General features: G+C 40.4%; 3 protein-coding genes across 7 annotated transcripts; 2 read left to right on the top strand and 1 right to left on the bottom strand.

Moving 5' to 3' along the window:
• The first annotated feature begins 1,216 nt into the window (after positions 1-1,216).
• Positions 1,217-9,226, top strand: thsd1 (thrombospondin, type I, domain containing 1). Of its 2 annotated transcripts, none has more exons than XM_078266046.1 (8): positions 1,217-1,407; positions 2,203-2,326; positions 3,454-3,629; positions 3,728-4,388; positions 5,445-5,606; positions 5,780-6,194; positions 6,299-6,827; positions 6,917-9,226. In XM_078266046.1, exons 2-8 carry the CDS (start codon positions 2,275-2,277, stop codon positions 7,553-7,555), a joined length of 2,634 nt encoding a protein of 877 aa, XP_078122172.1. In that variant the 5' UTR covers positions 1,217-1,407; positions 2,203-2,274; the 3' UTR covers positions 7,556-9,226. The 2 variants fall into 2 exon arrangements, with proteins under 2 accessions (XP_078122172.1, XP_078122171.1); XM_078266045.1 differs by having other exon boundaries at positions 3,235-3,629.
• fgl1b (fibrinogen like 1B) lies at positions 8,740-12,662 on the bottom strand. Its single transcript, XM_078266047.1, has 9 exons — positions 12,543-12,662; positions 12,350-12,448; positions 11,839-12,100; positions 10,252-10,411; positions 10,011-10,108; positions 9,811-9,899; positions 9,598-9,723; positions 9,421-9,485; positions 8,740-9,137 (listed from the first exon to the last, which is right to left on the bottom strand). Exons 1-9 carry the CDS (start codon positions 12,645-12,647, stop codon positions 8,957-8,959), a joined length of 1,185 nt encoding a protein of 394 aa, XP_078122173.1. The 5' UTR covers positions 12,648-12,662; the 3' UTR covers positions 8,740-8,956.
• Positions 12,663-13,718: 1,056 nt separating this feature from the next.
• tpte (transmembrane phosphatase with tensin homology) lies at positions 13,719-20,384 on the top strand. 4 transcript variants are annotated; one of them, XM_078265594.1, is made up of 19 exons: positions 13,719-13,991; positions 14,516-14,606; positions 14,755-14,835; positions 14,935-14,982; positions 15,081-15,242; positions 15,770-15,889; positions 16,835-16,934; positions 17,094-17,157; positions 17,283-17,347; positions 17,534-17,594; positions 17,684-17,765; positions 18,138-18,226; positions 18,365-18,426; positions 18,512-18,592; positions 19,078-19,183; positions 19,429-19,526; positions 19,615-19,710; positions 19,823-19,893; positions 19,987-20,384. In XM_078265594.1, the coding sequence occupies exons 2-19, from the start codon at positions 14,560-14,562 to the stop codon at positions 20,087-20,089; spliced, it is 1,536 nt and encodes a 511-aa protein (XP_078121720.1). In that variant the 5' UTR covers positions 13,719-13,991; positions 14,516-14,559; the 3' UTR covers positions 20,090-20,384. The 4 variants fall into 4 exon arrangements, with proteins under 4 accessions (XP_078121720.1, XP_078121723.1, XP_078121722.1 ...); XM_078265596.1 differs by lacking the exon at positions 13,719-13,991 and adding an exon at positions 14,012-14,084; XM_078265595.1 differs by lacking the exon at positions 13,719-13,991 and adding an exon at positions 14,043-14,116.
• Positions 20,385-21,057: the final 673 nt, after the last annotated feature.

Raw genomic sequence — 21,057 nt, 5'->3', positions numbered from 1 at the left:
GTGCGTCCCTGCAGGGCTTCTTACACACAGAGTAGAACACTTCTTTGTTCCCATTGTGAACTGAGCTGAGCAGTAATGGGTGTTTCTTCTCCAGAGAAGCTTCCTGTTTTTGGCCGGCTCTCTGGATAAAAAAAAAACAACGGTCTGCAGAACTCTACAGCTGATTAGATTACCATGCCATATGGTTCACTTATGATGGTAGATAAACCTAATTGTATTCAAAGAATCTTGAGAGCTGGACTGAGAGCAGGTCTGATCATAATAATTAGGGATTCATGCATGATATTGAACTTTTGGGAAATGTTTTCCTAGACAAAATAGGTCCTGCTTTTGCATGCTGAGATGGATTTACTCAGTGGTGCATTTTAAGTTAAACCTTATCCTGAACGGCTGAATGTCATCTGTTCAAATCTCAGTAATGTGTTCTTTCATCAAAGGATTATAGAAGGATGACTTGTCAGTCATTTTATATGGAGGAAGGAAATCTGATTGTGTGAGATGAATAGTTCTGCTGTTTACAATTTAGTTACCCTGCCTCCTGGTCCAATTGGGATACACAATGCTATCCTGTCAGGATTTCCGTATGACTAAATCATGAGTTTCTTTTTAGATCTAATCTTTTAACAACACATTTACATAAAAAAAAGATTAATGTGTGACTGCCTCTTGAATGAATAAATTATAGATCCATCTGTGAAATCTCAAATATATGTAGTCACTTTCTTCAGTTTTTAATTGACCCAGGGGCTTGTTGTTTACACTGATAACAGTGTATTGATTTATTCCTTTTATACACTATAGTGCACATGTTAAACTGTCAGGAGAGGATATGGTGTTCCATCTGTGCTTTGTTTTGTATAATGCCCTTTATCATCTTGTATTTAATAAATCATCAAAACTGACTTTAAAAGGCATTTGAGAACAGACTATGTATCTATTAAAGGAGATTGATGATAAAAATAAATGTATAGGATACATATATATATATATATATATATCCTATACATATATATACATATATATGCCTACTCCTTAATTATATTAATTAACTGAGTTTTGAAAAAAGTAGCCTATTGGTTTGTTTACCACTACACAGTTGTCTTTACTGTGCCTGTTCAGGGACGAAACAAATAGTGAGTTGTGCATATTCAGGCTAATATTCAATAGCCTACGCCCCGCTGTTGACCGTGAAGTGACTGTCGGCGGATCTCTCACGCGCTTTAAACACGGTCGCGCGCATTCGGAGAACTCTTTTGGGTCTGTGATGCTTGTTCCGCCGACTGTCGCTAAAAAAATATTCAGGATATCAACCACAATAAATGTATTACCAGCACATGGAGGGAACGCTGATGCCGGTTGCAGTGTTGGAAAATTGGAGAGGGATAATGCTGTGCTGAGTCAAGAAATGTGAGTACAACAGCTTTACTTTCCACCCAAAAACAATGACGGGTATGACCAATACATGTGCCAAACATGTTAAACTTCAGGTCTAAGCCATAACTTTCATACTTAAGAGGTGTTTCATGATAGAAAATATTTCAAACGTGACATATTCTGACATATAGCCTATTCAGCCTTCCTGTTGACTATTTGAGTAGAGTATTTCGTTAAAGGAGAAACATATTCAGAACTACTTGGTTGGGAGTTGAATCTATTAAACTCTTCACCTTAGAATACATATTAGGCAAACATTTGTTCCAGCTACAGTGCATTAAGTAGCCTAATGTATTTATTTTAATAATAGGAACCTTATGTAATTAGTCCATGGCTGGTCCAAAACAGACCCCAATAGTCCAAATTTGAATAGGAGTGTAATATGTAAGTCTCAGGAAAGTCTGGGAAAGTCAGGAGTCTATTGTGTGTCTAAGGAAACAGTAGAAAAGTAATCAGTGAAAACCTTTGCAAGCAACCAAACAACACATTGGCCCTACCTTATAAATATTTGTTATGGGCAACAACTAGCACACTTGTGTGCTCTCCATACCCATTGTAAAGATGAATGGAAGAGGAAGACGCCACTGTAAATCCAGACAACTGGTCACAGCTCCATGCTCGAGCTTTCCTGTTTTTCATACCTAAGATTAGAGCACTACATCTTCCATGCCTTCTGCTGTCTGATAACACCCACGAGCACAATTTGTTATTGCCTGCTGCCTTCTTGTGGATTCTTTGTTTTTTGTTCATTTTGGGATTTGCCTCTAGTTTGTAGAGGTCAGGGATGGTGGAAGAGGACGGTCATGTGGTGAAGGAGAAAACAGAGGCACGGACATCGGAATGCCACGGGCTGTCTCACTGCTGCCCTTCCTGCTTGCGCTCATGGGATATGGTAAGTGTCACTACACCATCTTAATAACATAACTACGTGTTTAAAAAGGCTGGATTATTTATTATTAATTCATCTAGTCAAACAAACACATGTTAACTTAAATGAGTTGTACCACTCTGGAGGAAAGGGCAGAGGAATGAAGGAGGTAATGGAGGGTCAGCCTCTTCCTCTTCCCACACCCTCTTTGCTTTGTGAGGATGTGAGGTTTACACAACAGGATTTACCTATTACACAGCACAATAGCTCTTGAAATAATATGCTACTGTGCTACAACATTTTTACTTTTCCCCTGGGTATTGATATTGTAATAAGATACTCAGAGGTGCTGCTCAGCAGTTAACTACTAAATGCTTAATTTATGGTGTTGAATTGTGTGAAATATGTAGCTTACTACTACTGATGCTTATCAGTTGTTTATTTGGAATCACAGTGTCAGTGCTGAAAACCGAGCTCATTATTTAGTTTTAATGAGCAAATTCCATCACTTGTGGCTGCTGTGTGGTCATTATAATTGAACTTGACATGGGAAATACATCAGTAGGCCTATACATAATTTATTTTTTATATAATTGTAGATGGGAATATTTTGAATGATGATGCACAATTATGTTGTCAGAAGTGAAGCAATTAAGTCACATTTCTTCCAGATTGATTTCTGAAAATGGTGTCAAGTAAAAATGCCAGTTCCCATTTGACTTCCACTTTCAATACAGTCCAAACATTAACTAAAATTGAAAAAACAGATATACAAACCGCATACTGTAAATAACATTTAAAATTTAAAATCTGTGTGACCACATTTTACCCATATTAAACATACTCACAAATGTGTGTGCAAGAAGCATAAACAATAGGTAAAATAGTCTTTCTCTTTGCCCTTTCTGACTTCTGTGCATCCTTTCCTGTAGCTTTTGCAGGGCTCAATATCTGGCCCTCCTTCCACGTTGCTCTTAGCAACGCCAGTGTATTTGTGGAATTCAGCACTAGATCCAACAGCAGCACCATCCGCAACACAAGCCTCTCTCTGGTCAACACGGAAACCAACATCACCCTTCTCACAAGGACTCTCCCCAACAACCAATCGGCCGGTAGGGTGGAGTTCAACTGTTTTTGCTTCCTGTATGCAGGAACTTTCCGGTTCCTGCTGAGGCAGACCAGCATCTCTGCTTTTTCTCGTGCTAATGGCACCCATGACAGTAGCACAGAGAGCACTTCCTGGTGGTGGAGTTCCGAACTGCAGGTGCAGTGGCCCACCTTTCACATCGCTGTGGACAGGGCTGGAAACCACTCAGGATCTTTTCAGGCAAGACAAACAAAATATTAAACTTTACACACTAAGTTGGTTTATTGTGCTGCAGAATGGTGATCAGAGTGATTTATATTCTCGTCTTCTGTCTCCAGGTTGGGATATCCACTAATGAACACTTTCAGCCTTGCTCCAGCGGCATTGACTCGGCTCTCTTTCTAGAAGTCAGCTACATGGAGTACAACCAGATTGGGCGAAACAGCATCGACAAGGTCCAAGCCCGCACCCGACACCCAATCAAACCCCTCCGTTCCCAGAGTGTTGAGCTGTCCTGTGCTTTCCCCTTCACAGAAAGAGACTTCATACGAGTGGCTCTACGGTCTCCTCATTCAGCACAGGATGTGAAGAGCTCTGGACCTCTCTACCTGTCCCGTATCTTCTCCTATAAGCTGCTGGTGGAAAACACCCATGCTTACAGGAGTGCTTGTGAAGGGACTATGACTGTTAAACTGATAACCCCACCTTGTGCTCACATCAATGGCAAAGTAATGCTGTATAAGGATGCGGGTGTTGGAAGAGGGGTTACTGTTTCCTCTGGGATGGAAGCAGGTGGAACAGCAGTGATGGAGTTTGGACCAGATGAGCCCTCTTCACCTCTGTTGGCCTTTAACTGGCTGACTCAGGGAGAGAATGAGACAGAATTCAACTGTTCTGTGTTTTACCCAGGAAGGAATAAGTACTGCTTTCGCTTTGTTTTCAACTTCAGTCGCTCCCCTAGTCCAGCACAGACCTGTTTGGTGGTTCACAGGAGTATAGGTAAGATTTAATAGGTCCACACATTCACATTTGGCAGCTGCCAGGAATACATATACACTGTGATATTGTGAGTAAAACCTGGATTTTAAGGAAGGGAAAGAGTTGCTTTGCTTTATTCATCCACATTTTCCCAGATTGACAAAATCTTTTGGTGAATTAAACTCAATCACTAGTTTAGGAATGGCCTCATTATGGAGTAGTCAATAAGCCTTTTTCAAGAAAACATTTGGACTTGTCACAGTAGGAAAAGCACAGGTGTTAAAATGAAAATGAAAGAATTCCCCTTAGCTGCTTTGGTTTCCGGTTCCTGGCATTGTGTCTGCTTGCTCATTGTCACACTGTCATTCCATATTTATAAATAGCAATATCCTGTTGAGATTGAACATTGCATCATGAAAAAAGATGACAGCTTCATACGTTTATTATTATGTAAACTTTAAGAAGAGAAAAGAAAGACCTTATTATTAATTGCTATTTTAGGGCGTACAAGCCTGAAAAAGTCAACTTTTTTTATATTGAGGTCGAGGGTGACCTACGTTGACATGAAAAGATCACACATTATCCGTGTAGTGAGATATTGCCAATGCAACATATGAAATAAATAAATAAAATAGGCGTCATACTGAAATGTCAACCTCAGCACAGTGTACAGATACACAACTGAGTCATTCATAAGAAATTATAATGTTCAACACCAATAAATATATATATAGGTCACACTAAATTTAAGGCCACTTTAAATAGATATCCATTGAAGTGTTACATTCTCATTATAGAAAGTTGCTTTTGTCGCTGTGTCCTCGCTTTGTCTATTTTGGGAATAAATCATGCTGGGTGATGTCATGTGATATAATGGTTGAGCTCATAGATATGGTTGAGCGTTTTTCAGCTCCATGTAGTAGGGTCCAATTTGTTAAAACTTCTACTGGCTTTTTATTTCCCTCAAAATGATCCCAGCATTGCATGAAATTGACATTAACAAAACAGAGTTAATGCTTGTACACTTACTAATTTATCTGCAATTCAACATTTTTTTGCCAATCTGTTTTTCTGCAGAGTCATGGGGCCCGTGGCTGCCATGGAGTGTGTGCAGTGTGAGCTGTGGAGATGGGGTGAGGGAACGAGAGCGTGAGTGTTTGCTGCCCTCAGGTGTGGGAGGGATGCAGTGCACCGGCATGGTGAAGGAACAGTCTCTCTGCTCACTGGAGGACTGTGCCGGTCAGTCTCTTCATTTTATCTCCTTTGTTTTCACTATCTCTGTCCCTTCATTTTATATGGAATTTAACTTTCTCATATTTCCTCACATTTCTAGACTAGAAAATAAATAAAAAACTAGATGACCTGTGGAGCATACTTCACATATTAAGATAAGTGTCTCCCTTTCTTCCCAGTGTTGCCTGCTCCTTCTCCATCCCTCCCCGCTGTGGCTGTCAGAGTTGTGCCCCTAGGTGGTAACATGGTTGTGGTGGCTGGTATCTCCCTTTGCCTAGCTGTGATTCTGGCTACTGTTGTGGTGACTTTGTGGAGAAAGCTTTGCAAGACCCCTCAGTGCAGCTCTGTCCGCAGAGGCTCCATGCATTCCCCTGGAGGACGCAAGCTTTCCGATGAGGCATCCATTTGTGGCCACAGCCTCCAAAGACCCAGCCTGTCTGACGGCCACGGCCCCCCAGGTGGCGTGGGTCTAGCCCAGAAAGACAGGCCTTTCCTGGGCAGTCAGCCTGTCTCACAGACCCTGTTGATACCTCTCTCACAGGACCCAGAAAGACTGTCCCCCACAGGTCAGAAGATGTTGCCACCAATATTTGGGTATGTTTAGAATATTGTTTTCTTTCTTCACACATAGAACATTTTTGTCAAACTTATCCTGTCACTTCCCAATCTCAGAATCAATCAATTTAATTGTCCTCCAGGTACCGATTGGCTCAGCAGCAGTTGAAAGAAATGAAGAAGAAGGGGTTAAAGGAGGCAACACAGCTGTACCACGTCTCTTCAAGCCCAGTTCATGACACTGTGGTGGAGACATCAGCTTCCCCCGCAAACTCCCCCATCCCTGCACCAACTGGATTCGCTCATCTCACACTCCCTTTGGGCCTCCAGGACGACGCTAACCACAATCATTTTTGTATTGCAGAGCCTGCATCGCAGACTTCTAGGGTCACGCCGGACAGACTGAGTCCCAGAGTGGAGCTGGTCTTAGGTCCTTCTGTCTCTGCTCATGCTAGTGGGGGCAGCTCAAAATGGCGTGACCGCACTGCTGACTGGGTGGAGATGGTAGAGAGGAGTGGGTTAGCAGGTTTCAGAGGAGGAGGAGATGCAGGGATGGAAAACTCCTATCATAAGAATCCAAATTTCCGCAGGACCTCCAGTTTTAATGACACCAAACCCCAGCCTCTATCCTCTGTACACTCCAGACAGTTCAGAGAAAGGAGCATGACCCAGGTTACCTATCCACCTCTATTTATGTGTTTTGTGTAGTTATTATGTCAAAGCCTTTTCAATTAACAAAGATCATACATTGTCCTTTTCAGGTGGGATCTCGGACCCTTCCTGAAGGAAGTTGTTGGAATAAAGCAGGACGGGAGAGGCAGCCATACAGCTCTTACCCCATTCCAGAGTACGGGGCCCCAGACTGGGCTAAATCCAGACCACAGAGAAATGACCAGAGGAAGCCCTGGATAGAGAAAGCTGCTCCTTCTCACAACAATGAACTCAAACACACAGGAACCAACACAAACAGCATATCAGCATCTGAGAAACATGCTAAAGCAAACCTCAGTGGCACTGGGGAAAGGCAAAGGAGTGATGAGACAGGAGGTGTTGAGGGAATCTCAGGGATTGGGGGTCCAGCCACAGGGCCTGCCAGCCTGAGTGTGGATCGCGCACAGCGAGCTGAGCAGAACTGGAACCGTCGCGGCCCATCGCCTATTCAGAGGAACATCCTGGCCCGGAAATTAAAGGAGGCTCAGTCGTGCTCTGGGGTCAAAGGGCGGCAGCGCAGCTCCACCTTTAGTGTATCGCCCCTGGAGCAGAGGAAAAGTCTCTGCCAATCGCTGCCAATGTCTGGAGGCTGCAGCAGCAGTGGGGGCTCACCATACAGGCTGAGTGAGGCAGAGCAGAGGATGTTGGACCTAGATTTGTCCTCAGCATATGTAGGGGAAGAGGAGTAGAGGTATGTAGTACTATACAACAGGAATTGCTATCGCTATTAGCATTTATTCCTAACATAAATCCTCTCCGCTAAATCTGTGACTTAATCTTAAAGTGCTCATATTATGCTTTTTGGCTTTTCCCCTTTCCTTTATTGTGTTATATACCTTTTTGTGCACGTTATAGGTTTACAAAGTGAAAATGCCCAAAGTCCACCCCAAAGGGACTTACCATCTTCCAGAGAAAACACTGTTCACAAACACACCAAACAGCTCTAATATAGTCCTGCCTTTATTTACTTGACAAACGTGCGTCACTTTGTAACACAGGTTATAATGCTCACCTAGCTGCTAGTGTGGCCCGCCCTCATACTCTGCAACTGACTAGCTAGCAGTACTTACTGCGCATGTGCAACTCCCAACAAAGATGGTACAGAAGTGAGATGTCTCACTCTGTAGCTAAAACAGAAAGCTCAACACACAGGGTGAAAAGAGGAGCTGCAGCATTTGGCAGTACAACAAATATATGGTGTTTTCTGAAAATTAAACCACATAAACCTATTCTGGTACAACCTCAGCATAAATGGAGAAAAAAAATGAGCATAATATGAGCATTTTAATCTAAACGCAGATACACATATCATTGGATATTGTATTGTATGTTAGAGAATGAGGTTTGCTCATCTATAAGGAGAGCAAAACATTATTTTTTTTTGGAATATGTATTTAAAGTTCTGTTTGAAAAAAAAGTTTTTCTATTGTTTTTTTTTAAATTGAAATTGTTCACAATTTGATATGCATTAATAATACTTTGTATGAATGTTTGTCTTCATAATGTCTCTGAAGGTTTCTTTGTATATCAACTACTGGTTCAGTATTTATCATAAGTCATATTTAACATGGCCTTGTACCTACTGTACCGTCTGTATGCTCTGTTTAATATCAATAACAGTATTCAAAACATAACAGAAGACAGGTTAGTCTTGTTCTACACTGCTAAATGTGCTGTTATCATGCTGTGAAGACCCATTGTACAAAACTGCTGTTGTGAGAACCACTCACTACACTTTAGTTTACTGTTTAGGGACAATTTTCTATGTGTGACATAAGCAATGTAAACAAAATGCACAAGCTAGAGCATCAGTATGCAGTTGTAACTATTGTTTGAGGACAGTAAAAAATGAACGTCATTGAGGCATTGTGGCTAAGATGCTGTTTGGTTTATTGTTTGAGTAATATACACTTCATCGAAAGCATTGCTTACTGGAAAATAGAAGATAACGTACTATCAATAGTAGATAATAGTTTCAAATGATGAAGCAAAGGCAGAAATTTGAATACAAAGAATTTAAAACATGACATCAGTCTTTGCCCGCATCTTTTCACTCTGAATCACACACGGGAATGTGGGGCCTGGTGTTTTTAGATTTCCCCTGCTCCACTGCCCATGATGTCCAAGAAAACCAGAGGCCGCACCTTCATAGTGGTGTGTCTAAGGGAATACCAAAGGCCTTTCCAGGTCCCCCACACCACACCATTGTCGTGCTGGCCCTTGTACTTCCCTGTGCGGTAAAACTTCCCATTTAGGTTGGCTGCATGACATCTGTAGATAGAAGGTTAATAATCAATGTCTAGGATGTTACATTTCCCAAAAGACAAATTCAAGTGATTAAACCTTTGTGTATTTTTAAAGCATTTGTGTTCTAAACTCATCTTTCTTTTACAATATATTGGAAAGAACTGTGTCCTTAGCTTGACCAGTATGAGTCTTCCCATGGTTCAATAAGCAAAACAAAACCCAGTACAGAAACTCAAACAGTATTTCCAGAGAAGTGGTTTGTGCAAAATCAAGCAGAAGAAAGATACATTTATTTGAAAGGTCTCACCTGTTGAACCACCAACCTGCCTTATTTTCCTGAGCACAGTTGCCCTGAAGATAGCGGTCATTGTCCTGTCAATGACCACCATCAGTGTTATCACAGTCATCATTTGCACATGCTAAATAATCCTGCAGTTATTAGCATCATAAATCTTATAATGGTAAAAAGGGATAGATAACTAACCTGATCTCTGGTGCTGAACTGCATTCCGCTGAGGCAAGCAGACCACTGCTCTACCATCCCACCTCCACCAGTCAGAGCATCTCCAGCTCGCCCACTATACAGCCCATACTGGAGACGGTACTTGTTCTGAAATAGATAATTGAGCAAGTGATGCTTCTTGAGAATCACAATGACTTCTGAGACCCCAGAAACAGAATGGTAAAATTGTCTTACGGCCTCATCAGTGATCCTGAAGTTCTCGTAAAATGAATAACTTCTCTGGCCATCCCAGTCCATTAGATCTATCTTCACCAGGTTCTTACCTTCAGGGCAAAGATATATAAATGAGATAAAAGCAGCCAACCAACCAGACAATTTAGATACTGTAAGAAAAGACTATTTTAAAAATAAAACAGATTTTAACCATTTCTGACCTTCTGAAAGAAGTGAATACATGTGTTCATTCCCCAACCAAAACTCATCATTCCACAGTTTGAAGTCACCAAAGCCATCTCTGTAGTCCACCCAGTCTCTAAAAAGAGAAATAGGCAGATCTTTTACCTCACATAAACAGCTGTAAGCTCGATCAACACCTACACTGTCACGAAATTCTAGGTTTTGCGATGATTTTGGGACTTCATTTTCTCATGGGGGCTGCTTTCTCTGCTCAAATACCTGTTGAAGTCAACTTTTCCATGCCGACGTTTCTGAAACACTGTCCATCCTCCTCCATCCTCCATGTCACAGTAAACCAAAAAGGGCTCCTGGTGTAATTTGGGTCTGATGCGGTAGAAACCGCTTGGTGATCTCAGTCTGTCAAACAGCTCAGAACAGTCTGGGAAAATAGCATTAAAAAGGCCGTAAAGAATGATGATTATCATCCTTACCATTGTCAGCCTGTTATCATGAACATATGTCCGAAAAGTTAAGCACTGTAATTTGTATGATTTACACGTTTTTTTTTTTTTTTTTCCTGCTGCGTGTGCACCATTGACTGCTGCTGTAAGAACGCGGCAGGTCAATTACAAGCCAGGGAGCAGAATTCGCTTCCCGGGGAAAACAATTTAAAGGCATAATATGTACGCGAGCTGTAGTTCCAATGAGACAACCTGTAGGTGGACCGAAGAGGGAAAAGTTGCATAGTATGCCTTTAAGACTTTCACCCGGGAAATGCGTGTTCCTTGGGAAGGTAACAATACAAACCACGATCTTTTCCTAAACTTAACTAGTCGTTTTGGTGCAAAACTAAACTTTTGTCGACGCATAACGCTCACTTTTTCTTGCCTAAACTTAACCGTAATCTTAGCCGAAATGACTGGTGTCGTTCCAAGATAGGCTACTTATCCCGCAAGCTCGCGTGCACTCAGAGAAGCAGAGTTTAACTGCTGCACTTCGAATTCACCTCTTAAATGGAACAAATAGCGACGTGGAAGACTTGACAGGGTTTTCCATAGTAATAAGGGACTAATTTATCTACATAAATACATTTATTTGTCTGTTACAATTAAGGCGACGTGTGAATTGTTTAATGCGTCGTTTAGTATTGTGGATTAATTGACAGTGTTTTCCAAAGTTCCATATTGACATGCACCTTAGCTACATGTAGGCCGACTGATAGGCCTATCTATGTAACTCGACATCACATGCAGGTTTATGAACAATATTTTTTCCTTTAATCTAGGCTACCTCCTCCTTCTGTTTTAATTTAATTTAGTTTAATATGGTCACCTGTCTACCATATAAGTTACAGAGGGGATACACATTATATCAGGCCGTTTTTTCACCTGATATAATGTGTATCCCCTCCCCTGACATGCAAAGGGTCTGTCCTGTCGTGTGTTATGTTCTGTGTTTACCAGGTCACAATAAACAACATAATATGGAGTCTGCTTTTTTACTAACAAAAGTTACATATGTTAGGGGAGGGGATACACATTATATCAGGTGAAAAACATCCTGATATAATGTGTATCCCCTCTGTAACTTTTGCTAGAAAACAGCAGACTTCTCCATATTATCTCAGGTTGGTCACTGTGACCTGGTAAACACAGAAAATAACACATATGATGACAGGACAGACGCTTTGCATGTTAGGGGATGGGAGAGAATGCATTGCCATTGTAAGCCATGATATGTTCTTCATGTTGCATATTAGGTCCTATAGTTCTTCCATGTACTCTGGGCTCTGTAATTTGAACATCCCAAACTGTAATTCGACTTAAAATAAACACACAGATATGACATGATGTAAGCTTTTCTTACCTCTGTCATGGACAATCAAACTGCCTGCTGGTGGAAGTGGTTTCATCAGTGTCAGATCATGACTGTCTAATGTCCCACTGCTGTTGTGGTTTACACTGGGGGGTGCATCAGTTTCAGGTTTAGTATTAAATAAAGCAGGTTGAAATGGCCGGAAGTGCATTTGCAAGTGCTCAACCTGCCAAGTCCCGATCAAAAGTTTATTCTCCAGTTTTCTTATGCTGCGTTTGAGAGCTGCAACCTCTGGCCCGCATGATTCCTCTGCCTTCAATGAGGAAAACCAATGTTATACATGAAATGTCTACCCATTGTAGTACTATGCCGGTACACAGATAGGGGCCAGCCAAAGGATAGCTGCAGGCATCTAAACAGATTTTCACTCTGGACACTCTAGGAATGACAGTTATTTAAAAGCCTGACTGTGATTTGTGCTTTTTGAACCATATGTTTTACATTTTCAATGATACAATAACTAAGATCCTGAAGCCCTTAAAGAGTAGGATAAGCTACTTACTGACACCGGTGTAGAAGAGGCCATGGTTGGGCACACCAGAGCCAGCAACAGCAACACTGGCATGACTTCTAGGAAGAAGTCTCTTACTGCAATATCAGTCTGAAATTATAAACACAATATAATTAAGATTAAAGAATAAACACATACTACAATTCTTCAAACTTTCTTCAAAATCTCTGCACCACCAGCCTACCTTCATTTCACGGTGCTTCTGCTTGTTTTTGCCAGGTGCAGTGTTCTTTTCCTCTGAAAATGTGTCAGTATTATTTATAGACTGGGCTGGTTCTGCATGGTCCATGTTAGAGGATCCAGACTCGACAACCTTGCCAAACAATGAACGTTTGAGCCAGTTTGATGTCCTTCTTATTTTTTTCTCCTTTTTTGGTAAATAAAATCATTCTAAAATGTGTATATTATTTTCCTTAAATTAATGGTTTATGTTCATTGTACTCCCAAAGGACATATAGTGTCTTCAATAAACAGAAATCAATTTGACCCTTCAGTTGAACATGTGGGTAAACAACCCTTCAAAATTCAACCATAAAGTGATAAGTGGACGTTCTTGTAGTCAACACTATAAATCTAGTAGTTGCTGATATGATAGAACAGAGATAATCACTGTATGGAAAGAGAATGCAAATGCAAAACAACCCAGGGGTTACGCTTGCAGTAGTTACAGCAAAGTTAGAGTAGCCTACACGGAAAAGGGATTTGGGAAAGGATGTTGATTAAACATGTCTTTAAATGTATCCAACCAACAGCCAAAAGACCCAAGGTATATGCATTAAATCCACAATGATTTGAAACAAAGCAGCAAATCCACTTTGTGCTGTGGATATGGCTCCCTCTTGTGTTAGTTTGTAGTCGGTGGTAAAAAACGGTGTTTTAAACAACACGGTTTAAATATTTTTTATTGAAATGACACACATATCGAATCTACATTTTTACTACGTCATTAAAAAACGAAATTAATGACTGTGATAGTCTAATGATATGTCTTCAACCATGACTTTAGGCAATAAAAAAAAAAAAACGTTTTAATAAACAATATTTATTGTTATTATATATTGATCTAACTTGGTCTTCAGCATCTTTTATACTTTAATTCAGCCTTTCCTTTGGTTTTGCCAAACGTTTTATAATGGCATGCATTTAACTAAATACAACCTATCATTACAAATCATTTACACACGTTGGTTAAAAATTTTACAACAAAAAAGCACTTTCTGTCAATTTGTTGCCATTATACCATTATACCCTGCAACAGGATAGGGCTTTTTGAGAATGCGCAACAATTAAAAACAGATGTTACAGAGAGGAGGGAGATGGGAGAGGGCAGTAGAAGCCGGTTGGCTGACATTTTCTACACTTTTAAAAAAAGCTTTGTACAGACGAAGTCAGTTTTCGTGTGAAGTGGTTCTGATAAGAAAGATGAAAAAGAGAGAGTAACGAGGAAAAAGAGGGCAGAGTTTTTTCACTGAGCTCCAGGAAGTCCGAAACTCCTACGCTTGCAAAAAACGAAGAGGAATACTGAATGAAAAAAAAATCTACCCGGTTAACCTTTGAACCGTCTTCCTTTGTCCTCACAAGAAGAAGTCACAAGACAAACTCCCGTATAATTTCACGAATGACAGTCCTAACGGTAAGCAGGCGCTGAGAGTTTAGATTAGAGTTGTTGGGGCTAATTTGGTTTCAACGGGGAAACAACCAGTCCAAGAGGAAGAGACTGCTGAAGGTGCTTAGCCCAGAGGAGCAGAAAAGCGGGTGGTTTGTGTTGTTGAATCTAGCTGGTTGTTTTCATTTTCCTATTGGCAATAATGCATTCTGGATACTTTTCTTAAGCAACTTGCTAACTAGCCTACTTCTTGCTTGTTATGCACCAAAGGCAGGAATCAGGAATGCTGTAAACAACTGGATGCTATGGGATAAGTTTTAGGAAGCACTAATGCACCCAGAATGTTGATCATGATTTCTTTGTCTTTCTAAAGGGGGATTTATGTGAAAGAGATGTAGTATTTAATTTCAGTACAGGACACAACGTTTTTGTCCTCTAGCTTGCCTTTCCATTTTTTTTTAATTTTTTAAAAAAAATTTACATTGTAACTTTGGAGCAACATGCTGAACAAGGGAGTTTTAATCTTTTCACACTCTTGTTTTTAAATCCAGACACTACACGTTAAGAACAAAGCAAGAAGGAAGGCACATATATCATGTCCTCTGTCTATTTCAGTCCAGGGTCGGATTCAGGTGTAAATGGGTGAGGATTGTTTCATGTTTGAACTGCTGTTTTATTTGACATGTGGGTGTGGTGGTGTTGTTTTGGAGGGCAATGTGTCTTTTTAGTCTGCTGTTTTTGTCAAGATCTTATATTGTTTATGTTATCTATCTTGCTATCCTTCTATTAGAAACATTGCAAAAATGGAGGATGCTAAAGTGGAGATTGACGATGGAAAGGATGAGAGTGTGGTACCAGACACTATGTATCAGTAAGTTTATACAGCTTGTACTCCAAACTGTTTTGTGTGCAACACTTTTATTCAGAAGCATATTTACTGGCAGGCATTACTTTCTTTTCTCCTTTACAGCAATATCCGGAAGAAGATAGCACCTTTTGTTATGTCCTTTGGATTTCGGTGAGTGTGTTTTGCAAACTCTTTTGGAGGACAATGATGGTTCTTTAATGGCTTGGTAGTGTTTGATGATGCTGAAGTTTATCTGTCTTTTCTTCTAGTATATTTGGAGTGATATTGATCCTAGTGGACTTTGTGCTGGTCATTGTGGACTTATCCCTGCCAGCCAAGAGCAGAGTGGTTGGAGATGCCTTAGAGGCCGTGTCCCTCACTATCTCCTTCTTCTTTCTTGCTGACGTTCTCTTGCGGGTCTATGTGGAAGGGTGAGTGAGAAAGGAAGGCCTTGCACGCAGTTGTGTAGTAGTATAGACACTTTTAAATCTTACCTTTGTGAAGCTTATGTTAATTATTTGCTGACACTGTGTCAGAAGGGGGTTCATTCAGGCACTAGTTTGTGGTTTTGCTGTAATAGATTGCAAAATATTGTAAACTGTACCCAATATTTACATGTAGTCATAGTTTACCCACGCCTTTAGCTTGCTAGTGAATGTGAGGACCAGAAATCTTTGAAAGAGTGACACAAACATTCCCGGAGTCCGCTGTCAGCAGAAACCAAAAGTAATTCGCTGTTAAACGGGAAGTTATGAGAGGAAGCTGGACAGGAAATGTATGGCATGTATGGGGCTTCTCCTTGGGAAACATGACTCAGAGTACTAGCAGTGTCACTGAATAAATACTTTCTACAATAGTAATGTTAGATTTAGGCACATACTATTAGTTGCATGATATCGGCAGTTTTTTCAACAGCATGGAAATTCTCTCATGTTGTGTTCAATTAACCACATTTTAGGTTCAAAGTTTACTTCAGCTCCAAGCTGAACATCATAGATGCCTGTGTTGTGGTTATCACGCTGGTGGTGACCATGATCTACACCTTCACTGACCTGTCAGGAGCCAATCTCATCCCCAGGTACCTGCTTTCCCCAGCTAACGGACATGTCATATAACTAGAAATGGCTCAGACTGTTGTGTTGGACATTTGGTCTCTTTGTAAAGTGGATAACGAGTCATAAAAGTACATGGAAGCTTCAAGGACGATTTGAATTTGGGTATAAAGGTTTAGGTTATAATAATCCACAAATTGTTGTTCAGTTTAGCCTTCACACCCTTAGTCTACCCACACGGGAGTTTTCACTTATGTTGCCTGATTAGACCCCTTCTCAGGACTGTGAATAAACTGTGCTCAATTTAACTCTTTAATCAACAATATAACCTCCCTCACTCTCCTGTTAGTTTAGCTGCACCTGTGAGGTGGGACCGTTTACACCTCTCTCCATACAGTTTGGTGACATCACGTAATTTCCAGCTTTCACCTGGCTGTCTAATCAGCCAGAGTAATTAAAACACCGGTGTGGGTGTGCAGGGCCTGTTAAGACTATTATTACAGTGGTACTTTCACATTTTGGGAATCCTTTATATACTGCAAAAACAAAGATAATTTGTCCTTTGGGAGCTCTGTTACTATAAATATGTTGCAAGGATTTAGGCAATACAAATGCTATTGCTTCAGTGGATTTGTTTTATTTATATAATAATGATATTGTGAGATTGTGATATACATAATTTTTCTTTCTAAACATTTCATAACGAGCAGAGTGTTTCATTGAAATAATCCGTTTTGTTTAACCCAGACTGAACAATCTACAATCAATACAGGGAACATCAAAAAATGATTGAACACTTTGCATTTTGAATATACTTAAAAATATCTTTTAAAATACTGATTAATACCATATTATTGTTTTATACTTTTTTATAAATACCTTTTTATAATACTACATTATACCCAATGCCATTAAGATGTTTACATTTGTTAATTGATTCATAAGTGCAAATTATTTTTTTCTTTCATCAGGGTGGTGACATTTCTCCGTTTCCTGAGAATAATAATCCTGGTGAGAGTTTTCAGACTGGCAGCTCAGAGGAAAGAGCTGGAGAAGGTCACCAGGAGGATGGTAAGCTCATCACCATGGATGCATTGAAAACTGTGAATAACTAATGTAGTGAAGTCCACTGGAGTCTCCTGGAGGATTGCAGCTTTGTAGAATTAGGGTTGGCATCAAGAGAGAAGATGTCTTACTAATTCCTAATCATTGACCTGCTATTTTTCTCAGGTTTCTGAGAACAAGCGGCGTTATCAGAAGGATGGATTTGATCTTGACCTTACCTATGTCACAGGTAGTTGTTACATGCTGTGTAATGCAAAACACCCACATGCATGTCAGAAAATGCATGACTAAAATATACATGACTAAAAAATGACACCCTTTAAGAAGTGGAACATTTGTTTACATCTTCTGTAGACCGTGTCATCGCCATGTCTTTCCCCTCCTCCGGGAAGCAGTCATTCTACAGGAATCCAATCAGGGTAAGTCTGACACAACCAGGGTACATGCATTACTAACTTTTGATGGTTTTAATCTAAATACGCTCAATGAATCTATTCATACGCACCATTGTTACAAGGAACTTATAACTAACACACACACACACACACACACACACACACACACAGACAGGTGTTTTAACCTATTCCTGCTCTCTTGCTGTGCAGGAAGTGGTGAGATTCCTGGACACTAAACACCAAGACCACTATAAAGTTTACAACCTGTGCAGTAAGTTGGCACCTCCTCTCGTCACGTGCACTGCATTCCTTTTTATGTAGAACCACACAAACCATGTCAACGTTATCTTTTGTTTCCAGGTGAGAAAGGCTACGACCCCCAGTTTTTCCACTACAAGGTTGAACGGGTGTTTATAGATGACCACAACGTCCCCTCGTTGGAGTGAGTAACATTTTCTGTGTAATGTTTTGTTTCACCTCCCCCTTTTGTTCGTAATTATACTGAAGCACTTTGGATTACAGCTACACAACTTTTGTTATTCTAGTAATGGTATCGAAGCATTAGGTTGACATTATTGACACAACCATTAATGCCTGCAAATTACACTTAAATTTCCCTGTGTGCTGTCAACAAAGTTTATCTTATCTAGCGTGTTTGCACAGTTTTTTTTCTAGGTTGTGTGTAATATTTCTATAAAGTATTATGAACACATACAGAAACAGGATGTATCACTAACTACCATTATGTGTTGTACAGTAGTTTGCCAGGTTATCTCAATGTCTTTATCATTGTGTGTTCTACTATGTGTCTCAGGGACATGCTGAAATACACAGCAAACGTGAGGGAGTGGATGTCCGCTGATCCCAAAAACGTCATCGCTATTCACTGTAAAGGAGGGAAAGGTGATGCCAAAGATCCTGACTTGTTTCATTATCATTTAGGGAATTATTTGAGTTGAACAAAGACATTAGTTTAGTGTACAGTTGCTGAATGTGTGTAACTTTCACTCTTAGTTTACCCTCTACTGCTCTCTTTCACAGGACGCACAGGTACTATGGTGTGCACCTGGTTTATTGACAGCGACCAGTTTGAGAGCGCACAGGTACATATGAGATTTGGTCATGGAAGGGTTAATACATTAGCAAAACACAAACACTTCCTTACATTGATTTCTGTTTGTCCACCAGGACAGTCTGGAGTATTTTGGTGAGAGGAGGACAGACAAGAGTCGGAGCTCCAAATTTCAGGGAGTGGAGACTCCCTCTCAGGTAAGAACAAGTCACTCAGGCCAAACTAACAGACTGTTTTTTGAATAGAGGCATTTATTTAGAACTTTTTTTTTTTTTCCCAATTTAGGACTTTGTGTAGAATTTTGAAAAAAGTCTGACTGGCGCCTTCCAGTGGTAGTATGACAAATTAAACAATGGCAGGCAAGGGGTTTAAGCAACACATTTGCACATTTTGACAGGACTCACTTTTTTTTTTCAAACAAGAACTTATGCCATCAAAGTAGTTTAAGAAGATTCTACAATTCCTAGCAGTCTCATAATTTACCATGTATAATGTATATCATATTTATTTGTATTACGTACAGCACATACAGTGTACACACTTGCTATACGCTCATGATTACTCTGGAGAGTTTAAGACAGTTTGAATAGATTGTCAATATAGAAAAGTTTACCTAATAAAACCTGGGAGACTGAGTCACTGGGTAAAGATGTTTTAGCTCTGCTGTGTGTGTGATCCACAGAGCCGGTATGTGGGGTACTACGAGATCATGAAGGACAAGTTCAATAGACAGCTGCCTCCACCTCAAAGCCTCCGGATCAAGAGCATCCGCATCCACTCCATAGCAGGTAGAACCCAGCTAACCAGCAGGGCACTCCCAATACATAACTTTATCCTTTACATATCTCTTGTGCCCGTGGTATTATGTATATCTGCTTCCCCCCTATCCTATTATTATTTCATGTATATTGTATCCTATTATTTCATGTATATTCTGTATGTGTGCTGTGTGTCTTATATTTTGCTGCTGCAACACTGGAATTTCCCATTTTTTTGGGATCAATAAAAATCTTTCTCTCTCTCTCTCTCTCAGGTGTGGGTAAAGGTGATGGTAGTGATCTCAAGGTGAAGATAATTATGAAGAAAGAGCTGGTATTTCAATGTGTGTGTGCCAAACAGGAGAACTGTACAGTAAGTCTCACACACTCTGCACAGCAAGCACTCATTAGGTCATACGGATTCATTGGTTGAATGTGTGATTGTGTTTTTTTTTTTTAAGCTGTTTCCGGATGTGGGTGCGAATGCAGCAGTCATCAGCCTACAGAATGGGCCTGTGGTCGAAGGGGATGTGAAGGTCATGTTTGAATCAAGTGCAGTGAGTGTTTGCATTTACACCTTCAAACTGCATATGTACAGTAAGTAAAGCTGGTGTTTAGCTGGAGTGTCCTATGATTCACTTTATCTTTTGGTTTAATCATTCCCCTCAGGGTCTTCCAAAAGGATACGAAGATGTTCCGTTCTACTTCTGGTTCAATACCTCCTTCATAGAGGACAACAAGTATGTTTAGCTCCTGATTCAAACTGTTCATATTCTGTGTTGCCGACTGTGAACTCATTCAAACTCAACACATTCCCTCTTAACTCTCAACAGGCTGTTTCTACCCAGGGAGGAGCTGGACAACCCACACAAACCAAAGACCTGGGACCTGTACAAGGAGGACTTTGGTGTCACTATGTTCTTCTCAGAACCATAATAAAAGCCCTTTAGAAAAATGAAGAAGATCAAATGGCTTGTTACAGTTGTGCTTTTAATGGTGAGCAGAAATCAGTAGATTGAACACACTCAAGAAATGAATGAGTGCAGTGTTAAAATTGAAGAGAGGCATAAAATGACTTGTTTAAAATGTATGATCTAAAGGGCAGTAGAGTCCTCCACTGAGTCAAATCATGTGGACTGCAGATTTGCTCTAAAGAGTCGTGGGGGACTCCAACTGAAATTTATAATGGAGATTGAGAGATTACCATTAAATAATGTTGTCTTCCAGTGAATCAGTGATCTGTATGCATGTGGGGACTGTTTTGGGTGTCTTAAAATAGAATTTAATCTGAAATGGAGTCAGAAAAATAACCAATCACACTATGACAGATGCTCCACTTAGCACCAACTGCAATGTTTAATTTTAAATGAATGTAGCCTACTGGCAGTCTGGCACATGTGGGTGCTCAAGCTCCGGAGCACCCATCGTATCGGCACCTATGCATGTGCCATGTCTATCTCCTAAATGCAGTGGTGAAGGGACTCGGATGGAAATGTCCTCAGTGAGGCAACAGTGGAAATCACAGAACAGTTAACTAGAATACAGGACAAAACAAATACCTACAAATCTTTTATTTTCTGCGAGTAGAAAAGAAGGATCCCTTTGATGGGATTGTTGGTGCTTAAGGGATTATTGTTCATCTAGTCTATAGATAACCTTTCATTTACGAGATTGCTCCGGTTCCACCAGATGTCCCTCACCTTCTGCTTTCCTTTGTGTTGGCATTCTAAACTTCGGTGGATTTATGAGGACTATGGTTAACTGCTCCTCAGATCTCTGCAGGGTAAATCCAGACAGCTCGCTAGACTGTCCAATCGGAGTTTTCCGTTACACGACTAAAACAACCTTTGAACGTACACGTTCCACCAAAACAAGTTCCTTCCTGAGGCTATTTTGCAGAGGGA

This window comes from Sander vitreus, chromosome 13 (assembly GCF_031162955.1).
Source record: "Sander vitreus isolate 19-12246 chromosome 13, sanVit1, whole genome shotgun sequence".
Classification (NCBI taxonomy): domain Eukaryota; kingdom Metazoa; phylum Chordata; class Actinopteri; order Perciformes; family Percidae; genus Sander; species Sander vitreus.
This window is presented reverse-complemented; position numbering and strand designations above follow the sequence as displayed.